The 27,339-nt window shown below is 33.3% G+C and overlaps 5 protein-coding genes across 10 annotated transcripts; 2 read left to right on the forward strand and 3 right to left on the reverse strand.

The window, feature by feature from the left end:
- Positions 1 to 237: 237 nt before the first annotated feature.
- LOC124298479 (GDP-fucose transporter 1) lies at positions 238 to 3,273 on the forward strand. The gene is made up of 4 exons (XM_046750545.1): positions 238 to 447; positions 682 to 886; positions 1,392 to 1,530; positions 1,804 to 3,273. Exons 1-4 carry the CDS (start codon positions 383 to 385, stop codon positions 2,394 to 2,396), a joined length of 1,002 nt encoding a protein of 333 aa, XP_046606501.1. The 5' UTR covers positions 238 to 382; the 3' UTR covers positions 2,397 to 3,273.
- LOC124310247 (glutathione hydrolase 7-like) lies at positions 2,820 to 8,216 on the reverse strand. Its single transcript, XM_046774059.1, has 10 exons — positions 8,210 to 8,216; positions 7,509 to 7,529; positions 6,495 to 6,664; positions 6,074 to 6,225; positions 5,430 to 5,509; positions 4,917 to 5,189; positions 4,520 to 4,795; positions 4,376 to 4,442; positions 4,042 to 4,269; positions 2,820 to 3,887 (listed from the first exon to the last, which is right to left on the reverse strand). Exons 1-10 carry the CDS (start codon positions 8,214 to 8,216, stop codon positions 3,650 to 3,652), a joined length of 1,512 nt encoding a protein of 503 aa, XP_046630015.1. The 3' UTR covers positions 2,820 to 3,649.
- Positions 8,217 to 8,561: 345 nt separating this feature from the next.
- Positions 8,562 to 12,603, reverse strand: LOC124298409 (molybdate-anion transporter-like). 2 transcript variants are annotated; one of them, XM_046750368.1, is made up of 2 exons: positions 12,358 to 12,603; positions 8,562 to 10,747 (listed from the first exon to the last, which is right to left on the reverse strand). In XM_046750368.1, the coding sequence occupies exon 2, from the start codon at positions 10,644 to 10,646 to the stop codon at positions 9,354 to 9,356; it is 1,293 nt and encodes a 430-aa protein (XP_046606324.1). In that variant the 5' UTR covers positions 10,647 to 10,747; positions 12,358 to 12,603; the 3' UTR covers positions 8,562 to 9,353. The 2 variants fall into 2 exon arrangements, with proteins under 2 accessions (XP_046606324.1, XP_046606334.1); XM_046750378.1 differs by lacking the exon at positions 12,358 to 12,603 and adding an exon at positions 11,796 to 12,341.
- A 387-nt stretch (positions 12,604 to 12,990) lies between these two features.
- Positions 12,991 to 22,281, forward strand: LOC124298418 (adiponectin receptor protein). 3 transcript variants are annotated; one of them, XM_046750400.1, is made up of 7 exons: positions 12,991 to 13,253; positions 15,054 to 15,359; positions 15,684 to 15,782; positions 17,837 to 18,008; positions 19,189 to 19,586; positions 20,339 to 20,503; positions 20,583 to 22,281. In XM_046750400.1, the coding sequence occupies exons 2-7, from the start codon at positions 15,117 to 15,119 to the stop codon at positions 20,715 to 20,717; spliced, it is 1,212 nt and encodes a 403-aa protein (XP_046606356.1). In that variant the 5' UTR covers positions 12,991 to 13,253; positions 15,054 to 15,116; the 3' UTR covers positions 20,718 to 22,281. The 3 variants fall into 3 exon arrangements, with proteins under 3 accessions (XP_046606356.1, XP_046606348.1, XP_046606363.1); XM_046750392.1 differs by having other exon boundaries at positions 12,991 to 13,186; XM_046750407.1 differs by lacking the exon at positions 12,991 to 13,253 and adding an exon at positions 15,445 to 15,490 and having other exon boundaries at positions 15,218 to 15,359.
- LOC124298389 (aladin-like) lies at positions 21,244 to 26,628 on the reverse strand. Of its 3 annotated transcripts, none has more exons than XM_046750313.1 (7): positions 26,424 to 26,628; positions 25,787 to 26,193; positions 25,450 to 25,567; positions 24,921 to 25,220; positions 24,651 to 24,820; positions 24,118 to 24,448; positions 21,244 to 24,021 (listed from the first exon to the last, which is right to left on the reverse strand). In XM_046750313.1, exons 2-7 carry the CDS (start codon positions 26,149 to 26,151, stop codon positions 23,755 to 23,757), a joined length of 1,551 nt encoding a protein of 516 aa, XP_046606269.1. In that variant the 5' UTR covers positions 26,152 to 26,193; positions 26,424 to 26,628; the 3' UTR covers positions 21,244 to 23,754. The 3 variants fall into 3 exon arrangements, with proteins under 3 accessions (XP_046606269.1, XP_046606278.1, XP_046606287.1); XM_046750322.1 differs by having other exon boundaries at positions 26,508 to 26,622; XM_046750331.1 differs by having other exon boundaries at positions 25,787 to 26,159; positions 26,424 to 26,622.
- Between the last annotated feature and the right edge of the window lie 711 nt (positions 26,629 to 27,339).

Below are 27,339 nucleotides of genomic sequence, written 5' to 3' on the forward strand. Positions count from 1 at the left end.
CTAGATATTATTTTACGGATTGCGAAACTGCTGTAATAATAGAAAAATAATCACTAGGAGGCGTACGAAAATACACGCTGTAGAAGGACTTAGCACAGTAGAAAATGACGGATAGATGCTGATTCGATGATAAATCGTCTAAACAGCTTGTCTAGTATTAACATTTACAATCTGAAACAACGGTGACCTACCGCAAATACTGTTATTAGATTCGAATTTTAAATAGAAGGGACTTTGCAGGGGTTCGGTTGACGCACCCGATTGATTCGTGTCATATCTGGTCCGCGCCAGGAAGCAAAAAATGCCACCTGTCACAAAATTCTTATCAAGCATTAGCGTGAGAAGTAAACTTTAACGTTAATTTTTAATTATATTCCTTAAAATGGTAGTGGAACCTGGTCTCGTCTCCCAATACATCCACATCGCCCTTGTTGTTGCAACTTACTGGTCAGTTAGGTTATGTTATTATTATTTGAAATACATATATTGACGTTTATTTCTTTTTATTAACGATTTAAATTCTGATGATTTCTTGGCCAACTTGGCGCGCCATGGTTGTTGCTTGAATATAAAATTAACTTTATCACAACTTATCTTACTATTTAATTGCGTTACCAATAAATATGATGATAAAAAAGATTTTCTCAAATTTTACCTAGTACAATTCTTACTTCATTTCAGGATCGTTTCCATTTTAACTGTTTTCGTAAATAAGGCTCTCCTCTCTAGTAACGAAGTCAATTTAGATGCGCCACTATTTGTTACTTGGTTTCAATGCGTAGTCAGTGCTTTAATATGTACCACTTGGAGCAAGCTAGCCAAATTCTTTCCACACAGGATCAGTTTTCCTGAAGGACATCCTTACTGCATGGATGTTGTGAGAAAGGTAGTTCTTTTCTTTATCCCTTTCATCACATGTGAAAATCAACTTCACTATCCTTAACATATTGAAAAAGTCACAGGCATACACATTATTGAGCACATAAATATACAGCATAACTTGAAAATGTTCAAGATCCTTATAATATCTTTAAATTCTATTTAAGTCCTCCAAAATGGTCACAATTTTTTTCAATAATTTTAAACAATTTTCCAATTTCCAAACTCAAAGTTACAAGTAGTTAAGTAGTTAAATTCCATTTGTTAACTAAAAAGTATCTTGTAAGGGTAAATTTTCAAACGTGACAAATGCCAGAAATCCTGGATATTTATAACTGAATATTTCTACACATATGTTTCATTTGATTGGAAAGCCAGAAAAATTAGCCAGTCGTAATATTACGAAAACAAAAATAACTGAAAGTTCTTATAGTCTACTATTATCGACTTAAATTTATATAAAAATCACCATATAAACGATATTTACTGAATACTAACACACTGTTCTCTAGGTCCTACCGTTATCAGTGCTATTCACCTTTATGATAGCCAGTAACAATCTGTGCCTGAAATATGTTGGCGTAGCATTCTACTACTTAGGGCGATCATTGACAACAGTGTTCAATGTCGTTTTATCCTATTCAATACTAGGTAAATATGTTAGGAATTAGCAACTTTTCTTCAACTGATTATAGAATTTTCAAAAACAATATAATAAAAGTAGTATAAATCTTGTAGTGTAATTTTTGTTATATATCTGTTCGTATATTTATTATGTTCTTGGCTACATTTTGCTTCATTCTCAATAATTTTCACGACAGTTGAATAAGGTGGAGGAAATATCAATATACTTAAAACTTGGAATATAACGTCAGATGAAAATTGAATAGTATACTAATTAATTGAAAGTAATTTTATAAACAGGACAGAGAACATCTTTTGGGTGTATACTGTGCTCCGGCATAATCATTGGAGGATTCTGGCTTGGCGTTGATCAAGAAAATGTCGCAGGCTCGTTATCAGTTGTTGGAACGATATTCGGTATTCTTGGATCGCTGTCAGTATCGCTCTATTCAATTTACACAAAAAGAGTGTTGCCACTAGTGAATCAGGAAATTTGGCTACTCTCCTACTATAATAATGTTTATAGTGTCTTCCTCTTCCTACCATTAATGCTAGTCAATGGAGAATTTAGTGTCGTTTACAATTACAGTAAATTATCAGAACCCTTTTTTTGGACAGTAATGGTCATCGGAGGCCTTTGTGGCTTTGCTATTGGCTCTGTTACTGTCCTACAGATAAAAGTTACTTCACCTTTGACACACAATATCAGTGGGACGGCAAAGGCATGCGCGCAAACAGTGATGGCCACTTATTGGTTCAACGAACATAAACCGTTATTGTGGTGGTTGAGTAATTTTATTGTGTTGGGCGGCAGTGCTGGCTATGCTCGAATAAAGCAACTTGATATGGAAACTGCTCATCATTCGCAAAAATATACCCAACTGAGGGCGTAATTCTGCATTGCTACTGAATTTATAATACAATTACTGTTAGACTCGTATTGATTTTATCATTTTTTACTTATTTCTCTCATAGTTCTGATCCAGTCAATTTTATACATAAGACCAGTGAGTAGAAAATATTCCGATATAACCAGTGATTGAATATACGAAAAATCGTCTCATTTCGGATTCAACAGACAGTTTTACTGGGTTCATCTATTTTTGACCGTATTTTTTAAAATACCACTGAGTTGAGCAAAAGTGAGGATTGATATCTAAAGTAATCGATGGCTTCGTTTAATTTGTACATATTATACATACTATACAATCCGCATTGCCTCTGGAATTTTACCCGTATGCAACATGTGTAATTACTATTGAAATTGTTATTCTTATATACAACGCAAGCTAGTTGAAACGCGTTTTTTCAAATTGTTTTTACTTCTCAAAACTAAGTTTTAATCAAATACATTATAACTAAGTAGAATGAAAACATATTTCTTCTTCGCTGGAAAAATGGTCAGTCAGCTACGAAGTTTCTGCAATTTTGCTGTTTAATTTTATGCTATACTCTTAGAAAATATACGTTTTAAAACCGGTTTTTATAGCCAGTCTGATGTTCAACACAATTTCACGGAAAGCTATTTATCAATCAAGTCACGTCAATAGCTGATTCTTTTAAACATACCTATAACCTGACTATAAATGCTGATCCAGCTATATGTATTGGGGAATCTTTTGTTTGTATAGAATTTTATTTATTGTAAAAGTTTTTATAATTGAATGAACATCAAAAAAGACGCGCATTTACACTAAAAATATTATCAATAAAACATATTTATTTTTGCTAGTTATTGTGACATGATTAAATATATAGTATCAAAAATTTGATGATTTAACGAAATTTTCTGTGTCTAATATTCTATAATATACCTATATAATATATAAATATATAATATTCTATATCTAAACAATAAATTGTGTGCTTTCTACGGTATAAAAGTATTACTGAGTTAGTACTAACTATTATTTAACAAGTTTCTTCTTCATAATCAATCTTTACAGCATTACGAAAATACATATTTTTGAACTTCACGCACATTGCGAATAGTGTTATGTCAGTAAATTCAATAACGCATCTGTTGATATTAAATTTGTTAACTATCTATTATTCATTATTATCGTACAAAATCTTAAATAAATAATTTTATAAATAGTTTCTTGTCTCCATATATTCTTTTTGTTACTTGTGACTCCCTGTAATTTTAGACTGCACAATTAATGCAACTTCCTGACGGTTGAAACCTCGAAGCATGACCACCCCCTCGGCTATCGGAATGACTATTCATAGTGTCTTTGACCTTGACTATGGTATTGCAACTTTTTAGTATCTCATCGGCATTTTGTCTGGAGGTGTTTAACTTAAGAGAATTGCATAATGTGGGATCTGCCACATGCGAGTAATCGCTTTCTACAGCAATTCCATCTGGCAATATGTAATACCTTGAAGTAGAAAAGCCAACTTTGTTATAAGAATCACGAAATTCGTTTCAAAATTGTTTAGTTCAGAGAATAATAAAATTCAGAGAACAATCTGCACAAAAATACACAGTCAATGGAAAATGAAACAGACAATACAGGTGTGTTAGAGATTTACCTTGGATGTTCTACAGCATTAGAAACGTTCAGTTTGCGCACCATAAGGTTGTACAAAAGTTCTGCAGTGAGCGGCACATCATCAGTGGCAGTGATCCCGCGTAATCCACATATCGATACTGCATCGCAAAATAGAACTGGTGTAAGTTTTTCCAAACTATTCGCCGCGCTGTCCTTGAGAAAACCAGCATCTGATGTTTTGCCTAATCCAAACGTTGCGCTTAGACCACTGGAATAAGGATGAAAATTATAGAAGAGAATCGTGCTAGTCCGTCTGTTCGTACACTACCTACTTTTCAAATATTTTCAATACATTGTGCTATATAAATTCTTACGTAATTATAATGACATAGGAATCCACTTCATCCATTACGACGACATTGCTAAATCGTTCCTCCATTCCTATGGAAATCAGATCCTATTACATATAAATATGTTCAAGTCGTAATGTATCTTAGGTGAAATTAATTATTACGCACCCTCTGATCCAGCTTTTGAATATGTATTGTTTACCAAAACGTCAGCAACAAGACATTGTGACTCTATAGTCGATGCATTCTCATTAGGTATGTGAAGCGCATCGATCATTTGGAGTGCATGTTTGAGTGAGTTTGCATTTGGCGGATAATACACCAAATGATTATAAAAATTTATCACATCAGCTACTTTTATTTCCGGTTTGTAATTTGCCATTTGCCGTGAAAAATCCACTGATTGAGAGCGAAATTTCTGGGACAAACTTCCGTTGTACAATTCTTTACATATGGAAGAAGAAAAAATAAAAATGAGTCAGAATTAATACGTCTTTGTTTAGTACATGTGATGCCAACAAATCGTTACATTTCATTTTCGTAGTACTTATTTCTGAAATTATACCATTAAAACCACGTTTAGCTATGATATCCAAAGTATCTGCTAACAGTGTCAACTTCAGATGCTGGCCAGGGTCAAGCCGACCATAAATTTCTATAATCCTCGGATTTTTCTCCACTTCGTCAGCAAATTCGTTACTCACTATAAATCCCTCTCGAGCCAGTTTGGACGACGGTAATACTAATTGGTCCCAAGGAAGTTTACCATGCAGTGAATGAGTGAGCCCCAACCCTTTCAAAACTGCTGGTAATCGAACGTTTGTGCTGCCAAATACACCTGTTTGGAACGTAAGCACATGCTTTTTTTTTAAATTTTACAACGTGGGACTTAAATTAAATAGATGGTGCAGGTTATTCTTTTAGAAATGTAGCTTTTTATCTCAATACATCAAACATATAGACATCTGCGTGTTTTGTAATTGACATACAGCGCTTTCGAAATAGAATAACATCACATCGTTCAATTTGATTATGGCTTATAAATTGTACATGTCTCTAATACTGCAGGATTACGTACCGTCTCTCGTGTTTCTTGCAAAATCAATAACCACCGGTTTCACTCGGTCCTTGTGACTATAGATCATCGCGTAACCACCGCTAAGAATAAAGATTTGAAACTATTGTATGTCGATTGAAAAGAGGTTTAATACTATCACAAATCCCAAAGTAATTATTAAAACAAATAGTAATAACAGTCTTTTTTGAATAAAAAAAAAATAAATTGTTATGTCATTTCACACAATTATCAGTTTTGTAGGAAAATTTTTTATTACATATTTTTATAGATAGTTATAATATTCTGTTGTAGACGTGTTTCTTTATTTTAATATTTTGAAAATTGACAGAAGTTTGACAGTATAAAAGTCATGACAATAGGACATAACAACCCAAAAATCTACCACAGTGAAAATCTACCTACAATGAATCTATATTACCTAAAACTTTGGCAATATTCATAAGCTTGAAAAAAGAACAAAATCACTAGATATATTGGACTATTTTTGACTAGATGCAATAGTAAAATCACAACAAGGATATTGTTACGAAGTCTCAATTATGTAAAAGCTAAAAATTCATGCATAAAGGTCAGTAATGTTGAACTTATGTTACAAATTATATTATGAAATTATTACAAATATGTTGAAGACTCATTTAACTTACCCACCAAGACCTGTTTTATGGGGACTGACCACTGCCATACAAATTGTTGCAGCTACTGCTGCATCTACCGCATTTCCACCTTTCCTTAGTATGGTCGTTCCAATTTCCGAACAATTTTTTGAATCAGTTGCAACAGCTCCATGTCTCTTATCCTATTTAAGTAGAGAAATTAAGTAAGTGTTTTTTAAATTTCTCTCTTCAATAATTCTTGGTAAGGATTTGAAAGAAAAAAAAAACTATTTCCAATTTCGAAGTGTAGCTGATAAGCTCTGCATTTTCACAAACAACTGTGTAATCTTTTTACCATTGTGAACATCCTTCATTTTTTCTATTCTATCTACAATGACTGAGATTCTGATTGATTTCTGAATTTTCGGCTACAGTTTTCCGAATAATTCAAAAAACTTGGATTATCACTTACCCCTGATACATTTTCATTGTAAATTACTTCGAGCCCAAGAGCTACAGTGATTGCAATACTTAGCACGGTAAAAGTGACGATCGTAACTTTGAGCCCCCCATCCTCGTAACATTGTAGTCTGAATCTTTTATTACGCCCATGAGTAAGTGGTGCATCCTCTGTTAATCCCTCTGCAAATAATACATGAACAATTAAGATTATCATTTTTGCGCGAGAATTGGAGAGAACCGAATTTATTATGACTTGCACGAATCAATATGAAATAAAAATGAGATACAGTTAGTTCGATACACATCTACACATGAAACTACTAAAACTTTAACGATGTGTCTCACTCACGCTGCGTTGCTAATAGTTTTGCCTAGTTGTTATAATTACAACGTTACAACTACCTTGAAAATTTATTCCCTGCAATATTTCAACTAAACGTATAATCTTCACAAATAGTTGCCATTCTATGATGTTTGGTTTGCTTGTTATTTTTTTTTTATCACTTACGCCTATCGTTATAATTCATTATCAAAATGGATAATTAATTGATTGTGAAATTCGTCACAATCATAAGATAAATCAACCAGCGTTTATAACATATATTATGAGAAATCCAATGTAAGCCCTTCAATGTTTACGCTTCCGATCGACCGTTCGGAGTCAGGTAGCAACCAAATATTTGTTGGTTAAGTTCAGTGAACTTGAATGACACGGAATACGCTTGTGTATAATTGGCCTAAATTTTTGCGCCGTATACAGTAGTACATACATACATACGTACAGTCTTTCACCCATGAACTTTATCCACCCAGAAGTGCAAAAAAAATTGTCAAAAAACGGAACATTGTTGATGATTTTCAATACATGACTAACTTCCTTAATAGTTCTACTATGAAAGTTCAATTCTTAAGTCAACGGAGTAATGAACTGTCGAAATTTGAATCATTCTCGTTCATTTGCTTACCTAATAAACGCAATATAAGGATGAGTTTGCTCGGGTAAAGGTAAAAAGCAAAAAATTACCATTGTAACCATTAGCATTTGCTGACAATACCGATTAATTTACGTGTAGTATGCAAGTATTGAAAATGTTGCTTCAAATCTAATTAATGGAGTTTACTCATCAAACAGTTATGAAAATGGAAATGAACAGTCTTGTAAACTAACTATGTTAATCAGTGAGATGAACTTCTAACAGTTCGGCACCAACGTTTCATTGAATATGAAAATGATGACAAATATTATACGATCATGTTGCAGTTTGCTAAAAGGCCTTAACTCTATACTTTCTAGGTTTAACATCAATGATTTTCGATTACCGATTTTAAATAACTGTGTGGTACCGCCGATGAAAACTAACAATTCAGAACCAGAAATTACAACCACAATTCAACGAATGGTACAACCCGATGACTGCTCAATGACCCACCAAATTTATATAATGAAGATGTCGAAATCAAATTTTCCAATCATGTCAAGTCTCCAACTACTGGGAATTGATGAGCTCCCCAGAATTTATAAACCAAAACGTCCAACCAAAAAAAGCAACTTGTGAAAAATGTAACTTTTGATAAAAACAAACGCAGCGCTCAAAATCTTTAAAAATCTAATCAACGAAAACGTTTCTTTTACGCGTAGAGAAGTTGAATCAGTATAATTCATGTTGCCATAAAATGCAAAAAATATCGACGTCAGAATCAATGGTATTTTCTTTATTTGCTTACATAGCATATGTTTCTACTTCACTGTTTAATACTATTCAAGTTTGACACTTACGAAGTGAATTAAAAAATCAAAAACAGAATTTTATTGAACAAAATACTGAGTTTGTTTTTTTCGGCAGTAATGTTTGGAGAGTAGAAATCTTCAATTATTTTACATCAATGGTTGTTCGTGAATATGCCAGAATAATCAAGTCAAACTACTTGTCAACCCTAATTGTGAATAAAACGGCAGGTTCTTACTTTCACACCATTTCTTTTCATCCTCATATAGGTATGTTCTTTTGGCAAAAAGTGTTACAATGAACAATATAATACCTACAATATGCACATAAATATGGATTTATTCAAACTATTTGAATCTCAGTTTCTTTATTTGTACTTTATGTATCAATTGTTTAAATACATATTTGAATATTTTATAGAGGCATATGCGTTTTATGGCTCATGCTTCGTAGTTCCTAATGCACGATACACTCGAAGTTCCAAACGATAATTGAAAAAACTTTGCCACAAATTTAAAGAACAATTTACCAATTGGATAATAATTTTGGAAAAAATCGTTATATGTGGTGAAAACGTTTTGTCAAATGATTGTGGTATAAGTCCATACATATATATTCATTAAAATGAACCTTCGGAACTTCAAGTACATGATAAACAAAGAAATTGAGGAGGTAATGACATTGTTTATGTACAAATTTCCCATTTCTAGGCTTTATTCAAATGGCTTTTTAGCTATTCTATTCATGTGAGCATGTCATGCAACTTTAGAATATTTAACAGTTCAACTAGAGCTGAATAATTCTATTGCAGACTAACTGAATACCAACTACAATATCGTGGATCATACAAAACTAATTTGTTGGACCTGAATATAAATGAATAGGGTGTTCAGTCATAACGGAATTTGGTAATAACTGGGGAAAAAAACTGTAAGTGTCGGAGAATTTTACAGCGCTTCTGGTACTCACCAAAATTTCTTCAAACTAGGAAAATTTTTTTTCAAAATAAAAGAATTCGACTGATAGATCAGGCTTTATGAATCCACGCCAAGTTGGAGTGAGTTTGATTTTTTGTTGTCACTTGGTAACCGTGAAATCTCTAGTTGAAATCTGACAAGGAATTATGATCAATAAATGAAAATTTAAAGAAGAAGTATATTAGGGTGTGCAGTAGTTATTTTTGCCTGAGAATATTTGAGATCTCTATTATATAAGTTAACAAATCTTGACGACGAGTAGCATGCAACACTCAAACTGGCTGCACTGAATAAGAATACTTGATAATTGTAAGGTAACTTAAACCTAACGTACAGTAAAATTGCACAAGTCATTAAATTCATAGGAACTCTAAACCAGTTAATAATACTAGCACGGTGAGTTTCTGGAATTACAATTCCCCTCAAGTACCCGATAGCAGGATAGTATATTCCTATCGCAACTTCGTAGCATAGAAATGAGAACAAACATAGGTAAGTTCCAAGTACTTCGCTAGACTTGTCCGTTTGAATGTAAGAACCGTACGTGCACATAGAAATACTAAAGAAACTAACAAGTATAGAAATGTTCAAGAGACGTTCGCAAGATAAGCGAAAACGTGAATGCAAAACTGTGTAAAAGTAGCTACCAAGCATTATACACATCATAAAAAAGCTAAATATAACGCCCTGACTTGGGTGAATTGGTTCCAAGACTGGAGTCCATAAAAATACGAATACATACATCACTGATTCATACAATGATTGAACTATACCTAAGTACAATAAAATTCTATTATGCTTATTTATGATTAGCGTCAAACTACTCTCGTACTTTTCTTCCTTAAAACTATGACTAAGAACAGGATTTTCATCCCAAAGAATGGCACAGGAATAACCTGCAGCTACGAGTATTGGGACTGCTAATAAAAACGGAGCTAGAGGACCCATATCTAACTTGTCAACAAATATGGAAGATACAAATCCAGCAAGAATCGCAAGAAGTCCGTTGTAAAATGTAGATTTGGTTAAAGTTAAATTAATCCAATCCTTTTCCAAATCATATTTGATCAAATGTTGCCCAATGTACCATGATTCAAAGGTAGAAAATAATATGGACGTAGATATACCGCCGAGTATTCGGCCAACGAATAGAACACTGAAGCTATTGTAAATCTTCAAGAGGCAAGCCAAAGAGTACAAAATACTGTAAATGACGCATAGTTTCTTTCTTCCAAATTTATCAGCTAAATAACCAACAACAATGCCAAATGCTGTACTACTTGCAAAACCCACAACGTACAGCAGCAAGACATCGGCACTACTGTATCCGTAATGGGTGTATAATCTATATATGTAGGGGCCTTGAAGCCAGTCGGCAAATGTTGCTAATAAAAATACCAGCAGATATTTTCTGCACAACCTTGAATATATCAATTTGTCCGATAATCCCATGTCCATTTTTGTTCAGGAAAAAAAAATCTTGCTTAGTGTTAGACATCAGTTAGCTTGTGACATGGATAGGCACTTTATGATTACTGGAGATGGCACCCAACATTGACCTGCAAGTAAAGAAATAACAAAGTGAAGGAAAAATGAGACAGTTGTAAGGCAAAAGATTAGAAAACTGTAATTTAAGGATACGTTAAGTATCAGGAGTGGGTCTTTATGTTTATATAGAATACTAGCAGCCCATCCCGGCTTCGCACGGGCATATAATAATATAATAAAAGAAAATACACAATGTTTACAGTGAGTTTCTAAAAAAGTAACATTTATATTATTACATAATATTATTATATGCCCGTGCGAAGCCGGGATGGGCTGCTAGTTTTTAATAAAAGGACGCTTATTGTGACGTAACTATAAAAGATAGAGACATGCTGTCGCGACATTTTTTATAAATAGTGATGTGTCCTGAAAAATTGTAATACATCATTTTGTTCTATCATTAATAGTTTTCGCAGCGCAAGCGATTGAAGGAAGTTTTTTGTTTATTTTTTTACAACTTGGGTTAGATTATTCAAGTTTTAATAAGCATCCCTAATTTTTTTGAAAATGAAACATAGCCTATGTCACTCGGGAATAGTGTAGCTTGCCAAGGGTGAAAGAATTTTTTAAATCGGTCGACTAGTTTCGGAGCCTATTCATTTCAAACAAACAAACAAACAAACAAAAAATCAAATCTTTCCTCTTTATAATATTAGTATAGATCACCTTACTTTTATATGTCGAATTGATCGATCAATCTTGATGAAAACAGTTTTGTGCATTTCCAAAATGGAGAAATATAGTGATTAGTGAGATATGAATAGTAATTTTTCACAGTTCAAATAGGACTGAAAGATCTTTCATCTTCTGATACAAATTAATTATTTTTTAGCGGCATGACACGAACAATCATGAACTGCTTTTTCTCGCATCATGTTTTCAAACAAATTGCAGCTGAATGCAATGTTAAGTCCCTATAGACCCTATTATAGAGAAAATTGAAAACTATCATTCTTTATAATAGTGACAAATTGTCTAAAGTGTTTCAAGATGAAAACCGGAAGAGAACAATATTCGATGTACCAAAATATCGAGAAAAAGATATTTACAGTTACTAACATTTGATTTTCAATCATTTTAAGCAAGTTTCCACTGATGAAGAAAGTACTCTGGTTAATTTTCCTCACTTATCTGTGGTTAGTAGGGAGATCAGTGGATGTCCTGTACAACTAAGTTCACAATAATTATTTTGTTATTTCACGTTATACCAATGAAGACCAGACCCAGGCGTTTTGGTAATTTATTTCATGCTGAATTCAAATCCAGTCTCATTGTGCAAAAATGACTATGAAGGCTCTATCAATTGTTTCATATATTTCATAAAACAACGCGAATTGAAATTTTTTGAGAACATGGCTCGATAACAAGAGTGGTTGCTTAGATTTGTAATCAGTGCCGAAAATATCACACAGAATGGTCCGTTACACATGCATTGCTATCAAAGCCTTTAATCACAAACTTGGATCAATTTGGAGTAAATTAACTGCCAGACACATTATGTGGAGGGTTAGGTATTTTCTTCCAGCTGTTGACCATTCGATTTGACTAAAATTAAATTTGTGAATAACTGAAAACTTAGTTGCTATTTATTGTTAACACTATAAATCGTAAATATGCGTACAAATTGTCTTTGGACAGTGCCCGACTTGATGCACCGTTTACTGTTTCATAATAATCCAGCTAAAAATCGAAGGATTGCCGACTTGTTTGCCTCTTTGGTACAATACCAAGATTCAGTAATAACATTATAGCAACTAATCCTCATAACCAAAGACGCAATAATATTTTTTGTATCGAGGTTTCAAAAAATTCGTCGCGCGATCAGCAGTCAGCCGCGAGGGCACCCACAACCCAATATGGCTGCCACGTGAGCAACACGCGGATCATGCATGATAGATGTGTTTTATACATAGGTATGTAATCGGCTACAAGAAATGAATATTTGGAACTAATTTTGGAGGTGCTTGGTCGGTAAGCGCTTGTCGGTAACCTATCAATATTCTGCCGCATTTGACATCACGGAGGCAATAGATGTTTTCATTTGTTCAGTTTGGACTGCTGATTTCTAGAGAGTTGTGTTGTGTCATTTACGACTTTCTTGATGTTAAATACGGCAGTGTATTTGTCAATTACTGACACGAGCTTACCGACCGTGCAACTTGATAATTAGCTTGCTAGCTAAAACCTGTTCCGTGTCAGATAGCGCTACAAACAGCTGACACGAAAAATATCCGACAGTTTGACGCACGAGTCTCGACACTCTCGACTGCTTTCGACAGTCGACTGGCAGTGGTCAGTAGAGACCCGTATTGTGTGTCGTGCAATAGCGCGATTTGTTATTACTTTCACGTCGTACTTATCGGATGATTGCGTTTCGGAATAATTAGAAGAGCTATTTGTGAGCAACCTAATTTGGACAGATGGGAAAATTTCGCATGTGAAAAATCAAGGTGAGTTGAACGAGTTTTCTTCCGCCAGAAATCGTCAGCAATTACATAGATCGTTAGGAGTATGTACGTAAGTATTGTTTCTCCCGACGGTATATTCCCGATTTTTTTCCTTCCTTTATTCTTTTATATCTAATTACATCTTTTTGTGCAAGTTCTCGCGTGCTTATGCTGCGTGTTAACAACGCTATTTTATTTATCTTCTACAATCATTACATAGTATCGATTTTACGCGATTCGCGGTTACGTTATTAACTTCCAACTCCGGTACACGCGAATATTTGAAACCCCTTTATTCGATCAGCGTACCTATACATCTAACTGATATTTATTTGAAACTCGTTTTGTGTACGAAAGAGTTATTACGTAAGTGCTGACCTTTAGCCAAACTTGAAGTTTCCCAAACTTTTCTCCACAACATTCCCAAATTTGCATTGAATAAACTCTTCGAACGTCACTGGATTCATTACGTACCGTTTCAATACTTTATTTCTTAGTTATCATACAATTTATTTCAAAAGTTTCGTTACAGCACTTATATTATAAAAATTACCACCACTCATAACATTCTACTATCATTGTAAATTTTCCAATGATAATGTTGACTTATTTGATCCCTATAGTAAATTGAACATCACGATTAAAGATTATTTTATCTAATGATACCATGATCCCTGTTTTTGATAGTCAGCTTTGACACATCACTTACTGTAAGACTTTAATTTTAATCATTTATGCATAAGAAGACTGGTCTGTAGAAACTCTTGATGTATTCACTTTGGTGCTAATAATTTAAGATAAGGATTAGTAAGATTCGTTACATAACTCTATAGTCAACAACGCTATTACAGTTTCAAATTTCCTAAAAATCTACTGAAATCATTTCATAAATCAACAATAAAGGTCGTTCATTTCTTTCAGCAAGAAATTTAAGTTAAATAAAATATCAATTTAATATAATTAAGAATCTTAACCAGACTAAATTTGCAGCATTTCTAAAAAATTTTTACCTCAACAAAAGTCTGAGACTTGGACAGAATTATTTTGTGTTAATATTTCTATTGGAAATTGGGTTTCAGGTGTTGTATTTAATGACAGAAGTTCAAGTAGAGTATTTATATTTTATTTATTATTCAGACGACTATCCTTATTCTACCTTTACAACAAGATTATTTATGCTCATATTCCAACAATTTCTAATCTTATCTGGCTTAACCTGGCTCAGGCGGTGTATCATCTGATTAATGCTACACTCAAAGTCCAATTTCAATTTGACTGTTAATATCTTGCAAGTACTTTGCTGCTATAAATTCTTGTATTAGAAATTTTAATATGAAATTGAAATAATAAATTTATATTTCAAATGCCACATTAATTGGTCGATCGATTTGTCCCGATTGAATGATCTGCGTTAGCAATCAAACTTTTTACTACTGTGATGGCAAATTTTTCTTTTGACTTCGTTGTTTCCTGGTCATGCATACGTCTACCTGAAATAATTTTTTTGTTTTATGTTATAACAATATGATTAGCATGTTATACAATAGCACCAATGTTAGCGATCAATGTTAGCTGAGCAATAAAGTTAATTACCATTGTTGGAATAGAATTTTTATCAGGAAGTCATACATGTCAGCTACTATTTCGCATACAATTGCAGGCATGCCTATGCCACGTAAATAAGTTACCGACACTAATAATCACTTTACTCGGCAGTATACATCTGTGCGTATATTACACATAAAATTTATGCCATTCCAGTATGTAACGCACATGATTTCGATGCACATACTTTTTTAGGAACTTACAGAATGAACTGTTTCAGATTCTGTAATGAACACATAAATATAATTGAAAACGTTTGTTTCAGAGCTACCATAGTTCGTACCACAGCAACCAAATATCGCAGCAATAGAATATTCTCATCATAAAAATGTCCACATTTGAGGATATGATTGTGGAGGACAGAGGAGACTTAGCTTCAGGAGGCGAGTCAATAGTCCGTCATCGTATTCCATGGAGCGATCGAGTTTCCTTAAACAGCGATATACCGGGCTTGCACGAAGTGAACGACCTATTAGATGACGATGATGCTAGTTGCCTTGGTGAGGAAGAAGATGGTGTTGGCTGTCCTCTACCTTCTACACCAGAAGATGACCATCTGTTAGATTGCGAGGTATACCTTCCTCAATATTTGAAAAGTCAATTAAAGTTCGATTTCACTTCTTTATTTCACTATTTTATACCACTGCCTGTTGTAGCTCTGGTTGATATTTCAGCAAGGCGCTAACTGGAAAGGACTACGTGGTTGGTCTTTACTCTCATTTATCGTCATATTGTTTTTTTATTTCAATTTTCAAGGCAACTTCAGCACTCTAGTATAAATTGTAATAATTTAGATAAAACAAGATAGCCCGTAGGTATCCATCGGTATGCTAAAGTATTTTATGTAATCAGCAATTGAACATCATTTACTATGGTACTCTTCCTATTATTTCAGATGACAGAGGTACTAAAAGCTGGGGTACTGAGCGATGAAATAGACCTGGGAGCTTTAGCTCATAATGCAGCTGAACAGGCCGAAGAATTTGTCCGTAAAGTAAGTATTTACGAAAACTTATTTCTCGATTTTATTAAAGACTTTGCATATCCTCAGTCACTTCTTTTCATCGGCAAAAGTGTTTTCTGGAATGAAATTTATTATAACATGCTACATAGCCATTTGCGAAAATATATTGCCATTAGTAAACTGAAAGGCATTTTTACTTGTATACTTCAATGCTAAGCATGTTTTTGACAAGCAGTTACCAGTATTGTGAACTGTATTCATTTATTGTTTTTGTTTTTAATAAAGAGCTGTGTTTCTTTGTAAAATGTGTGCAGTTGCACACCGTTTTTTATTGATTACAAATAACATAATTTCTGTAAAGTTAGTTTAACTCTATATTACTTTGCCTTTGTACCTTTTTTCTGTAGTTTTACTGACAATGAGTAATATAATAGTGCAGGTGGATTATTCTTATATTATTCTACCCAGGGATTCTCATGTGAGATTACTTGTTTTGGACACAGTGATTTTTATATTATCTCTGTATAAAGTACAACAAAATTTTACGCTTAAGTCTGACATATTTTTTTGGCACTAGAGCACTTTATATTTTTCGATTCTTTTCTAAGAAATCTTACTCAAGTGTATTTTTAACTGTCAAATTGACAGTTTTTATGAAAGTATCGGGATACATTCCAGTCTTTGGTATACTTGTACACTGATTAAAACTCATAAAATAAAGCCTTAATTAGATTCCATCGTTTTAGTGAAACAAAATATTTACATTTAGCCAGTTTTGAGCTATTCCCATTTTTCGAGGTGATAACAATTTAGGGACATGTAGGAAAAGAAATGTTTGTTTCAACTAAATATGAATTCATTCAGGTAACTGACCTGAATATTTTGTTGACTTTCTAAGTCGTTTTCATCTTATGCATTATTATGATTAAAAGTAGTTTCCAAAAATAATTATATTTCAACCAGTATTAATTTTAAAAAATCTTCGAAATCAGTTATCAAAAAAAATTTGTATTTCGTAAAAATAAAATAATAATAATAATAATAATAATAATCGAACGTTTTCCAAAATCTGCGCTCTTCAAAATCTTGTGAAGTATTGTATAGTTCAGAATGTATACTTGCAGTTATCAAAAATTTTGCACTAATCAAATATTCCTCTGAAGTTTCCTGTGGGTTTGAGAAATTATCCAGAGACAAAATATGCAAGTACAGTAGAACCTCGATTATCCGAACTCCCACTATCCGAACCCTCCGTTATCCGAACGTTCTATTATCCGAACCATGGCGCGACTTTTTTTTTTTTACAATAAAAATTTTTTCGTTTGTTTTTCGTTCGAAATGCTGCTCGTCAAATGTTTTCAACGATCGCTCGACAGAAGTACTCTCAAACGAATAAAAAAACGAGCTTCGTTATGCTCGAAGACAAGTTAATTTCGCAAGGAGTCATTAAGAATTGCTACAAAGATACGTATCGTTGATAAAATTTTTAATTCACACGGAATAAAACTTGGCTGAATAATTTACAAAAATTCGCTGTTAGAGGTAAATAGAATGGCATCGTCGTGTTCCATGTAAGACTTCTGATTCTTGTTTTTTTTTTCTTCTGTCCAATAATAATTTATCCAAGCGACTTTGTCGTTAAAAAATGAATACTACGAATATTACCCGAGAGCGTTATAAACGTATGAAAAAACATATATTTTAGATTGGTCGAAGAAAAAATAAAATGAACATGATTCCGAGATAATTTGTTGTACGTCTGTAATATCAATTTCTTTTTGAACGAATAAAAAGTTTTCACGAAAACTTTTTTTTTTAGTGACCTTTGCGATAAATTTCAGTACTGAGTCTCGTCGTTACTTATTTCTTTTACCAAATAGAATAGGTTTGACGAAAGCAACATAGGATAATTTTCAGTACATATTTTTCCCATATGGAATATGTTAGACCGCTATCTACGAAAACGCATATCTATTATCCGAACTTTCGATAATCGGAACTAGGCCCGGTCACGATGGGTTCGGATAATCGAGGCTCTACTGTAATACGAGTTGAAATAAAACCTTGAAATATATTTTCATCAGGTTTGGGAAGCATCGTGGAAACAATGCCATTTCCGAAACTTGCCTAGATGGCTGCAGGATAATGATTTTCTACACGCTGGACACAGACCACCTTTGCCATCCTTCTATGCTTGTTTCAAGAGCATCTTCCGTATTCATACTGAAACTGGCAATATATGGACCCATTTGCTAGGTAAGATGTGTTTTATTTTTTTTTTTAGTCTTGTGGCAGTAATTACTTCAACCTGTGTACGTTTGATACAATTATTTAGTGCACCATTCAGCAGAGGATCTAGTACTCATAAAGCTGGGATTTTATACACCAAAATATGAGAAATAAGAGAAATAATCAGAAATGAAGATAAACGCTTAGAGAATCCGCGTTTATGAATCAATTTTCAAATTTGTACACGAAATTCGTATTTATTTTTCATGATTTGCTACAATTTCTGTGGATACGTCAATCATGCTATTGACTCTAATATAAAAAGAGAGCAATGTATCGTGCTCTTTTTATCTTGTAATTAATTTTTTTTTTGAAATGGCTTACTTCAACCAAAATATTTGTTACTTGAAGAACAAAATACTTGGTATCAACATCTCGTGTCTCAAGGATGATTAATGGAAATACGTGTATCAATTAAAGGGATAAAACCATATTTATATAGCTCCAATGGTTTATCCGTATGGTTATACAATCTATGGAAATTAATTACCTAAAGGTTGTCCATATATTACATGATAGTATTTTCACACTTTCTTGTCACTTTCTCCCTACAAGAGACCTTTCACTTTGCTGTAATTACATAACATTTACGAAATTGGGTTATATCACAAAATTTTTGAGAGTTATTGAGAAAACTTTTTATTTAAATTATTTCGAAACAGTAAAGAAACGTTGTTTCGGGTGTTTATTTATTAAAGAATCATATTTTAGGAATATTCAAAAATCTTTTATTGAGAAAATAAGTATTGGTGTTGATAACAGCATAAACATTATGAAAATAACAATCAATTTAGCATCGGTGCGCAGTTCGAAAACTGATGGGTGTTCTCTATCACTATTATTTTTCTACAACGCTATAACTGATCTCCATCCCTCTGTCAATATAATAGAGTAGTGACAGCGACAATGTATTCCTCACCAAACTCATATCATGCAATATATAGACAACCCGGTAAAGCACGCATCTTCAGTAGACAAATTTCTGAAATCTGCTTGTGAAAAAAGGTTGACAAATACCTACATCATTGAACAAAAATATGAAACAAAAAGTGTGCATTGAAGGTACATATTACCTGATATAATGGATATATGATAGTTGTTCCCGTACATTTTCATCTTACTGAGTAATTGTATTTTTACATTACAGGATGTGTAGCATTCATAGGAATAGCAATTTTCTTTTTAACCCAACCACCCGTCGAAATACAATTAGAAGAAAAATTGGTGTTTGCTGCATTTTTTGCTGGAGCTATAGTGTGTCTGGGAATGTCTTTTGCCTTTCACACGGTCCACTGCCACAGTGAATGTGTAGGAAAGTTGTTTTCAAAACTGGATTACTGCGGCATTGCTATGCTGATAATGGGCAGTTTTGTTCCATGGTTATATTACGGATTCTACTGTGATTATCAACCAAAATTGATATACCTATCAGTTGTTGTTGTCCTCGGCATTACTAGTATCGTTGTTTCCCTTTGGGAAAAATTCAGCGAGCCAAGTTATAGACCACTTCGAGCAGGAGTTTTCATGGGCTTTGGCCTCAGTGGGGTAAGTTCTAACTACTAGCTGTTCATTTGCCTACTTGTCCGCTTACGTTATCATTGCATATTCGGTTTTTACCAGTTTATTTTATCGTTAGATCCCTGCCTATTACATCAAAGTTACTATCAGTGAGGTCTACTTTTCTCGCACAAACAACAATCTGTTTGAAGGGTTCTCGGTTTTCATCCAACAAAATGTGAACTAGATTAATTTATATGACACTGTCAATATAGTAAATTGTGGTATTTGCTCATTTTATACAGGATTTTAAATCGTTTGAATAATCAAATGATTTCCAACAATCTGACATACAATCTTACCAGTGAAATCAAAGACCAGTGTAAAAGTTTGAAGTCTTTTTTCAGAGCCTTAAATAGTTTTAAGATATTAAACCTAAATTTCTCTGAATAACAAAATTATTGATATCAACAAATATTATAATCACCCGATACAATATAATAACCTGCTATACTATTTCTCAGCAATTCAACAAGGTTTCGCTAATAACCTGAAAATTTTATCGTAATTATTAAAATGCAGAGATTTTTAGTTTAGACAGTTTGAAAAGTGCAGAATATTCCAGCTCGAATTGAAATCTCATAAAATCCTGTGTGTTAGATTTGAATTCTGATAAAAGTTACGCAATTGGCATCAAGCCAAAAATGTGAAAATCCACAAGAACTTGTGCCTTATCTTTATTTGTAAATTGTAAACATGTATCCAAATATTTTTCTATATTTACCTTTGTCCTACAATAGGTGATACCAGCTGTTCATTACGCCATTGCTGAGGGCTGGTTTAAAGCGATAAGTCAAGCATCTCTGGGATGGTTGATTCTTATGGGGTGCCTTTATATCTTGGGAGCCATGTTTTACGCATGGCGTGTCCCAGAAAGATTTTTCCCAGGAAAATTTGATATTTGGGTGAGTTTCAGTCTTAATCAAATGAACACAGTTAGTGGACTAGAAATGTTAATCCAAATAAAAAATTTTTTAAATTTAGTTTCAGAGTCACCAAATCTTCCATGTGCTTGTTATAGCCGCAGCGTTTGTTCATTACCATGGGATAACAGAAATGGCAATGTATCGAATGACAGTTGGTGAATGCGCTGATCCATCCCAAGCAATAGTGTTTTAATTGATTTATCTTTAGAGCTTTATCGTTCGCTTTTAATGCACGCTCGAATATTCATATGCAGTGTTTTGAAACTATCCTAATGAATATTTTTCTCTTCCTCTTATCATTTTCCAATTTTCTTTTCTTGTGAACGAGCGTGTGGTGCAAAGTTTCTAATTTAACAAGTCAAACATTGTTTTACACTAGATCTGGTACCTCAAATGTTTGGTAAGAGTGCTATTGACATTTTCCAATGACAAGGGAAGTCCGTTATATCTGAATCAATATTATTGTACAAAATTGCACAAACTGAACAGTATACGACGTTTTTTGCTTATTAATTTTTTAAATTTCAAAGAAATTTTACTCCCAAATTTATTTTTTGACGGATGCCATTTCGTTATTTTGATGTAAATTTTGATGAATAATGTTTCTCGGAAGGATTTTTTACACAAGCCGTTTTCTCATAAGGTGAAATAAATTATCCAAAAGTACTACCGAATATTCTTTATAATACGTAGTTATCTACATCTTTACAGTTTTTTTAAGATATAAACGTTGTACCCGTTTGTGAAGATGTGAGAAATTTTTATTGCTCTTTAATAAATGATGTTTCCAGATCTTTAAAACACATTGCGTTGGCTGTCACATACTACGGAATAATATTACCGATGATTTGTTCCCAAAGGTTAATCTTAAATACCAGAGCACGGGATTTAAGCCATTAGTTACTTAAGTAATCGATTCCATGTAATTAACCGAAATGTTACAAAAGATATCGAGCAAAAATTGGAATTGTTATTCTAGGAACTATTCTATCCGCCTTTGGTAATATAGCAATTTAGTTGATTCTTAGTACAATTTAGGTTTTCATTAAGTCACTACTGCTACCAATGTTATGTTTCTAGTAATATGTGTTATCATTGTCATTATTAAGTAGAAACTGCTTAATTTGAATTTTTATGATTATTTAATTTTAATTATTGCGATGTAGATCATAATGCTGAGATATTAAATTATTATCGAAGTTGAAATATTGATGAACTATTTTTAAATGCTTTAAGTGGGAACTGTGGGTGATGAATAATAATATACGACCAATATGATAATTGTTAATTATTGAATTATATTCTACGAAATTTTTGGACTGATAATATGTATAAAAGATTTCATCCCTTTCGTTGATAACATTATGAGTACAATCGTGTCTTGAATATTAAGATGCAACCGGTCGACAAAGCATAACTAACAATTTGCTAATAATGGTGTAAATCAAACTCAGAAAAATATATATTACTAACGTCCCAGAATCGAATACATGTACTATGTTTACGTCACTAATTACATTTTTCACCTCAGTTCTACAACAATAGTACCACATATTCATAAACGATGAAATGTAAGAATACTGAAACAAATTTTTTATGTTTTCCAGAAAGTTTCATGTATCTTCCACTTGAATAATTCTTATTACAAATATCGCTAGCTCTGCAAACAAATTCTGGGCTCTATTTTCTTGTATACTTAGAATTTTTAATATTTATAACTGAATAAATGATGTTGCAAATTTTTTACACAAACGAAACACCCTATAGATAAATAAATAAATAAATATTATCTACCGTAAATTATGAACATGCGAGATATTTGTTTCCACTATTCGGTCTATGCGTTAATTGTTCATTAATTAGTGTACTGTTTTACTTCGAGAACATGAGTGTACGAGTGTATCGTTCGAAACTTGATGGTAATTTAGTTTTTTTGTAGTAGAAAAGTGTATAAAATTCTATTAAATCGATCATTTAAAAATTTTTTTTGCGATTGTATAACCCAAATTCATTGGGGTAATAATATACACACACATATATATATATATATAGGTATGTATGTGTATGTATATATATATATATATATATATACGTATTGTAAAATGAGTCGAATATATAACTCGAAATGTATTTTTTAAACAAATTCATGTAGAACGATGATGATCGTGTTAGAGTAATGAATGTAAAAGAGTATATTAAAAATTGCATATATTTTCCAACAAAGTGAACACCAACCAATAAACAATTAATTACAATACTGTAACAAGATTACGAAATTGTTTTCTAAAACATGTAATGCATAACTATAAATCTAATCACATAATACAGATTTGGTTAATATATGCAAGCGAGAAATGAATACTAAATTGTTGTATTTTCATTCAATGGTATAATAAAAATTTTATACTAAGAACAGATTTCTCACTGATACCTTTTAAATATGAAATTGAAAAACAATGTTTTGAGTTTTAGATGCGGATTAATGTTTATGACGAATATTCGTATGCAAATTAATTCGTTAATTCATGTCGTTTGGAACTAGCCAAAGAACGCATAATTTCAGTTTCCATTGTTTTTATAGTAAAAGTACTACTTACAATCACAAAATACATGTATATGGTATGATACAAGTAGCAAAATTTCTAGTTATATTAAGACAACTGAATCCCAATCTCGAACAATTCCTCGTAGCTCATATCCCATAATTGAGCACTGAATAATGAATTCAAAATTCGTAACCAAAATGCGTTAATTCGCTCACGTTATATAACATGTTTGTCAACGATTTTGAAAACAACAGAAACAGTTTTTTAGCGTGATCCTGAAAGCATGATAAAATTTGTTTTACAATTTTCAATAAAAGGTAGCAAACTATTATTGTACGTTGAGAAAATTTCAACAACCCATGTAAAAATGTTATTTATTAATTTTCTGTTTTCAATGTCTTTGAAATCTAAGTACAAATAACAAATGTAACTCATATTGATATTGTATACACATGTATTCATAATAACGAAATTGATTCAAATGGCACATAACTAGTTTAAGGTGTTACATAAGATATACTGCACGTATTTTATTATAAGGATGGACAAGACAGTGATTGATTCTCAAAAAAATCAAACTTGGAATTATAAAAATACGGTTATGCCTGAGTGACGATCTAGTTTTACATCTATATCATGGTATCACAATTCATTTTCTCAGTGACAAATTAATGACCTGGATTTTTAACTTATATACAAGTGATTCGTGGTAAAGCTGGAATGCACAACACTGTTGGAATTGACTAATGGAAAATGTTGAACCCTTCCACTTGACCACGCGATTGTCAGACAAGCGCCTCCAAAGTCAGAATTAGAGTCAAAGTCCTGTTGGAAGTTCATACAATTCGGTACCTCTCCAGGAAAGCCTTTAATCAAGCACCCTTCAGCTGCGTCAGCTGCTATTGAACCTGCCTGCAGTTTCATTGCAAACACGACAACGATTGGACTATCCTGTGCAAAATAATGACATTTTAATATGTTATCTCACTCCGCAACCAAACATTTTTTTATGGCAATTACATAATCGGTTTGGAGGGGGGTACTAACCCGAAATATAATGGCAAGATATTTTCCTGTAGGATCCCACTCCATAGCTATCACTCGACCTCCAAGACATTGTTGTTCATGCTGATTGGAATATAAAATTGTTTTTTTCAGATCAATTATAGCCGTGGCAGCTTTAACGTCGTTATTTACACCTGAATTTTTCAAGTCAAAAATATTTTCTTGTAATGGCAGTGAAAATACTATCTCTGGAACTTCGGTTGAAACAAATAAAAGCGTAAGATCTGGCCCGAAACAAGCTGCAGCAACCCGACCGTTTGGGACCATCCACTTTTCGGATTTCCAAGATGAGCCGTCTCCAGTGTTCCATATTCTGTAGAAGAATTGCGTGTCATAGGTATAATTATTATTCAAGGAGAAATTCCAAAGCATCAAAATATTTGCACAGAAAATTATCCATAGTTATTGTTACGAGAAGATTTTTCTCGAGTCGTTTACTAAATTTGATATAATAAACCAAATGATGAAGATATATTCATCTGGCATGACAAAACATGTTTCCATCGAATCTTTACCTGAAGACAGAATGAGTGGATGCTGCCAGTAGCCTAGAACCACAGTGAGACCATCGAGCAAAGCAGAGTCCGCCCCCTCTGACACATTTTAAAGGGACTGCCAATTCTCTAGATGTATCCCAGATATACATATTGTTATTTGCTGGAGAGCAAGATACCAATAAGTCACCCTGAAATGGATCATAAGGAGAGTTTGAGGAATTCGGGATACAAAGATTATCCACAAAATTACTGAATGAATAAAGTAAAGGTTTTCCTCTGGCTTCCTACCTGTGGATTCCAAGCAACGCTTGTGACTGGGGCATGTCCTCTTTGTCGGAGAGTCAGTGCTTGACTCAGCGAACTGCTAGCTGCTCCCAATTCTACTTTCCAGATTAAAATCCCCATCTGACAAGCAGCGGCCAACTCTCTACCAGAATTGGGCCTCCAAGTCAAACAAGATACGGATTTTTGAAAGCTGTGTCTCAGAACTGCTGCGCCCTGCACGTTCTTGCAGAACACACGAATCCTATCGTCTCGTGTTGCTAAAGCAAGACGTGTACAATGTGGATGCCAGGCTAAACAACGAACCTTTACGAAACAAATTTTAATTAATCACAATAATTGTCATGAGTGTGTAGAAAAGTTTAAATAAAATGAAGTAATAAAGAAGACATCGAAAAAAACGTGAATTTTAGCAAAATTTGGAGGCAATCAAAATTGTCCTTTTCTTTTAACGGTGCTCAATGGCTCTAGATATCGAACTGAGTTTGTTCAAGTTACTTTAGTACAGAAATCTTGTGAACTAGACAATGATTACAATGGCAGTAGCCCAGTCACGTGTGATAGCTATATCAGCTGCGGAACCATAAGTTAGCATCGGTAATCCCTCATTCCAGAATGCTAGCTTGTCCACCAAATCAAACAGGCGAGATAATCTGTAAAAGGAAAGAAAAAATTCAAAATTATGAACATGGACCATAGAGTTTTCAGTAAAAATTGACCAATGACACTAAAAATCCGAATATTCTCATTTTGACATTTGACCATTGTAATCTGTGAGCAACAATCTCTAGCATTAAGATACTCAGAATAAAATTATGAAAGCCAGAAAACTTAACCAGGAAATAAAGAAACTAATAATTGAATTTATGCACCTTGTAGTTACCCAGTGTAAGATTTTTGTAACCTGTGCCGGATCCTCTTCTGCAGTTGCGTGAACTGCCTCGATGAAACCCTTGTCACGCCACACGCTTGCAATTTTTTTCAAAGCACTTTCCTGAACCGGTAAAAACATATCTTTGGCCGAAATACCATTACCAGCTTCTCGTATTGCAAGCATATCAGAGCTCACAGTTGCATTGGGATGATCGAGTAGGTAAGCAGCATACGACTGCATGCATATATTCAAATGTTCGCGATCCACATACCGCAGGCTACCGTCAACCAAACCAACAGTTGCCTCATCATTGAGCAAAGGAGGTTTGAAATCCTCAAGTGAAGGCGTTTGGAATAACTTCATGGCTCTTACTTAGACGTGAGCGTGAAATGCAGTGAATTTTGGCTAAATGTAACATACATACCATCGGTTAGGTTAGATTAGGCTATCAGAGAGAAATAAAATTTCAAAGTGCGAGAAGTAAATCATTCTCAACAAGAATTTAGGCATCGTTTTCAGAAGTGGTTTTACATAACTCGCAAAGAATTATTAATCCGATAAAAATGTATTATTGTTAAAATAATTTAGAACATCGCTAGTCATAACCTACAATTTACCAAAAGATGTTTAGTTACCTTGGCTTGAGATAGTATGTAAATAAAACGTTTACTGTATTGTAACACAACTACAGACAAATATTTAGGATGACATATTTTTACCAATAATATCAGATGAGTTGTGTAAAAAAAATCACTTTACTTATGCGAATCACCATTGCTGAATACTTTGAAATTAATCTTCGCGCCAAATTGGAACACTTGTTCGTTGACTTGTTTCACGAAACGCAGGTGCATTATTACTTGAACCCTGATTCCGTCAGATGTCTCGTGTCGTACCCGTTGGTGATGGAATCAGTGATGATGACTTTTCAGTTATAAACTTTCACTTTATCTCGCGGATGTTCTTCTTGAATGCTTCCAGAGAATACTTTACCGAATATTACCTCACTTTGATGAAGTTTTTCTTAGCGCGCTAAAATTATGAACAATCGAGTCATACATGTATCAAATGGACTTAACAGAAATTAAATGAATTTATTTACTGATTTCCAATTATCCCTTCGTGAAAACTTGCACTTTGAATTCATTGCATTTGTTCCGATGTATTCAACGTTAATTGCAATGTATTCACTCTCTATCGTGATTCGTTAACCCGAACAAATTCTCCCAATAAATTGATACAAATTGCAATATTTTCGCTAATAATTTTCTATAAATTATTACAACTTCAGCATCCCTAATTTTTGTTCAATAAAAACGTATCAACGTGATTCGAACGGAGTACTTTTATAAGTCGATGACTTCCATTTGTGGAGCAAAAAATTAAACTAGAATAAAGCCAGGTTCTAGTACTTTTTTGTACCTTCGAATTCGCTTTCGCTTGCTGGGGAACAGACATTTGGTCCGGAATGAATGGATCTATGATTCGGTAACAAGCAGCGAAGCTAGAGTATCTTCGATTTCACACGTTTAAGTCAACACAGGTTACCAA

The sequence above is a fragment of the Neodiprion virginianus genome, chromosome 1 (assembly GCF_021901495.1).
Source record: "Neodiprion virginianus isolate iyNeoVirg1 chromosome 1, iyNeoVirg1.1, whole genome shotgun sequence".
Taxonomy (NCBI): Eukaryota; Metazoa; Arthropoda; class Insecta; order Hymenoptera; family Diprionidae; genus Neodiprion; species Neodiprion virginianus.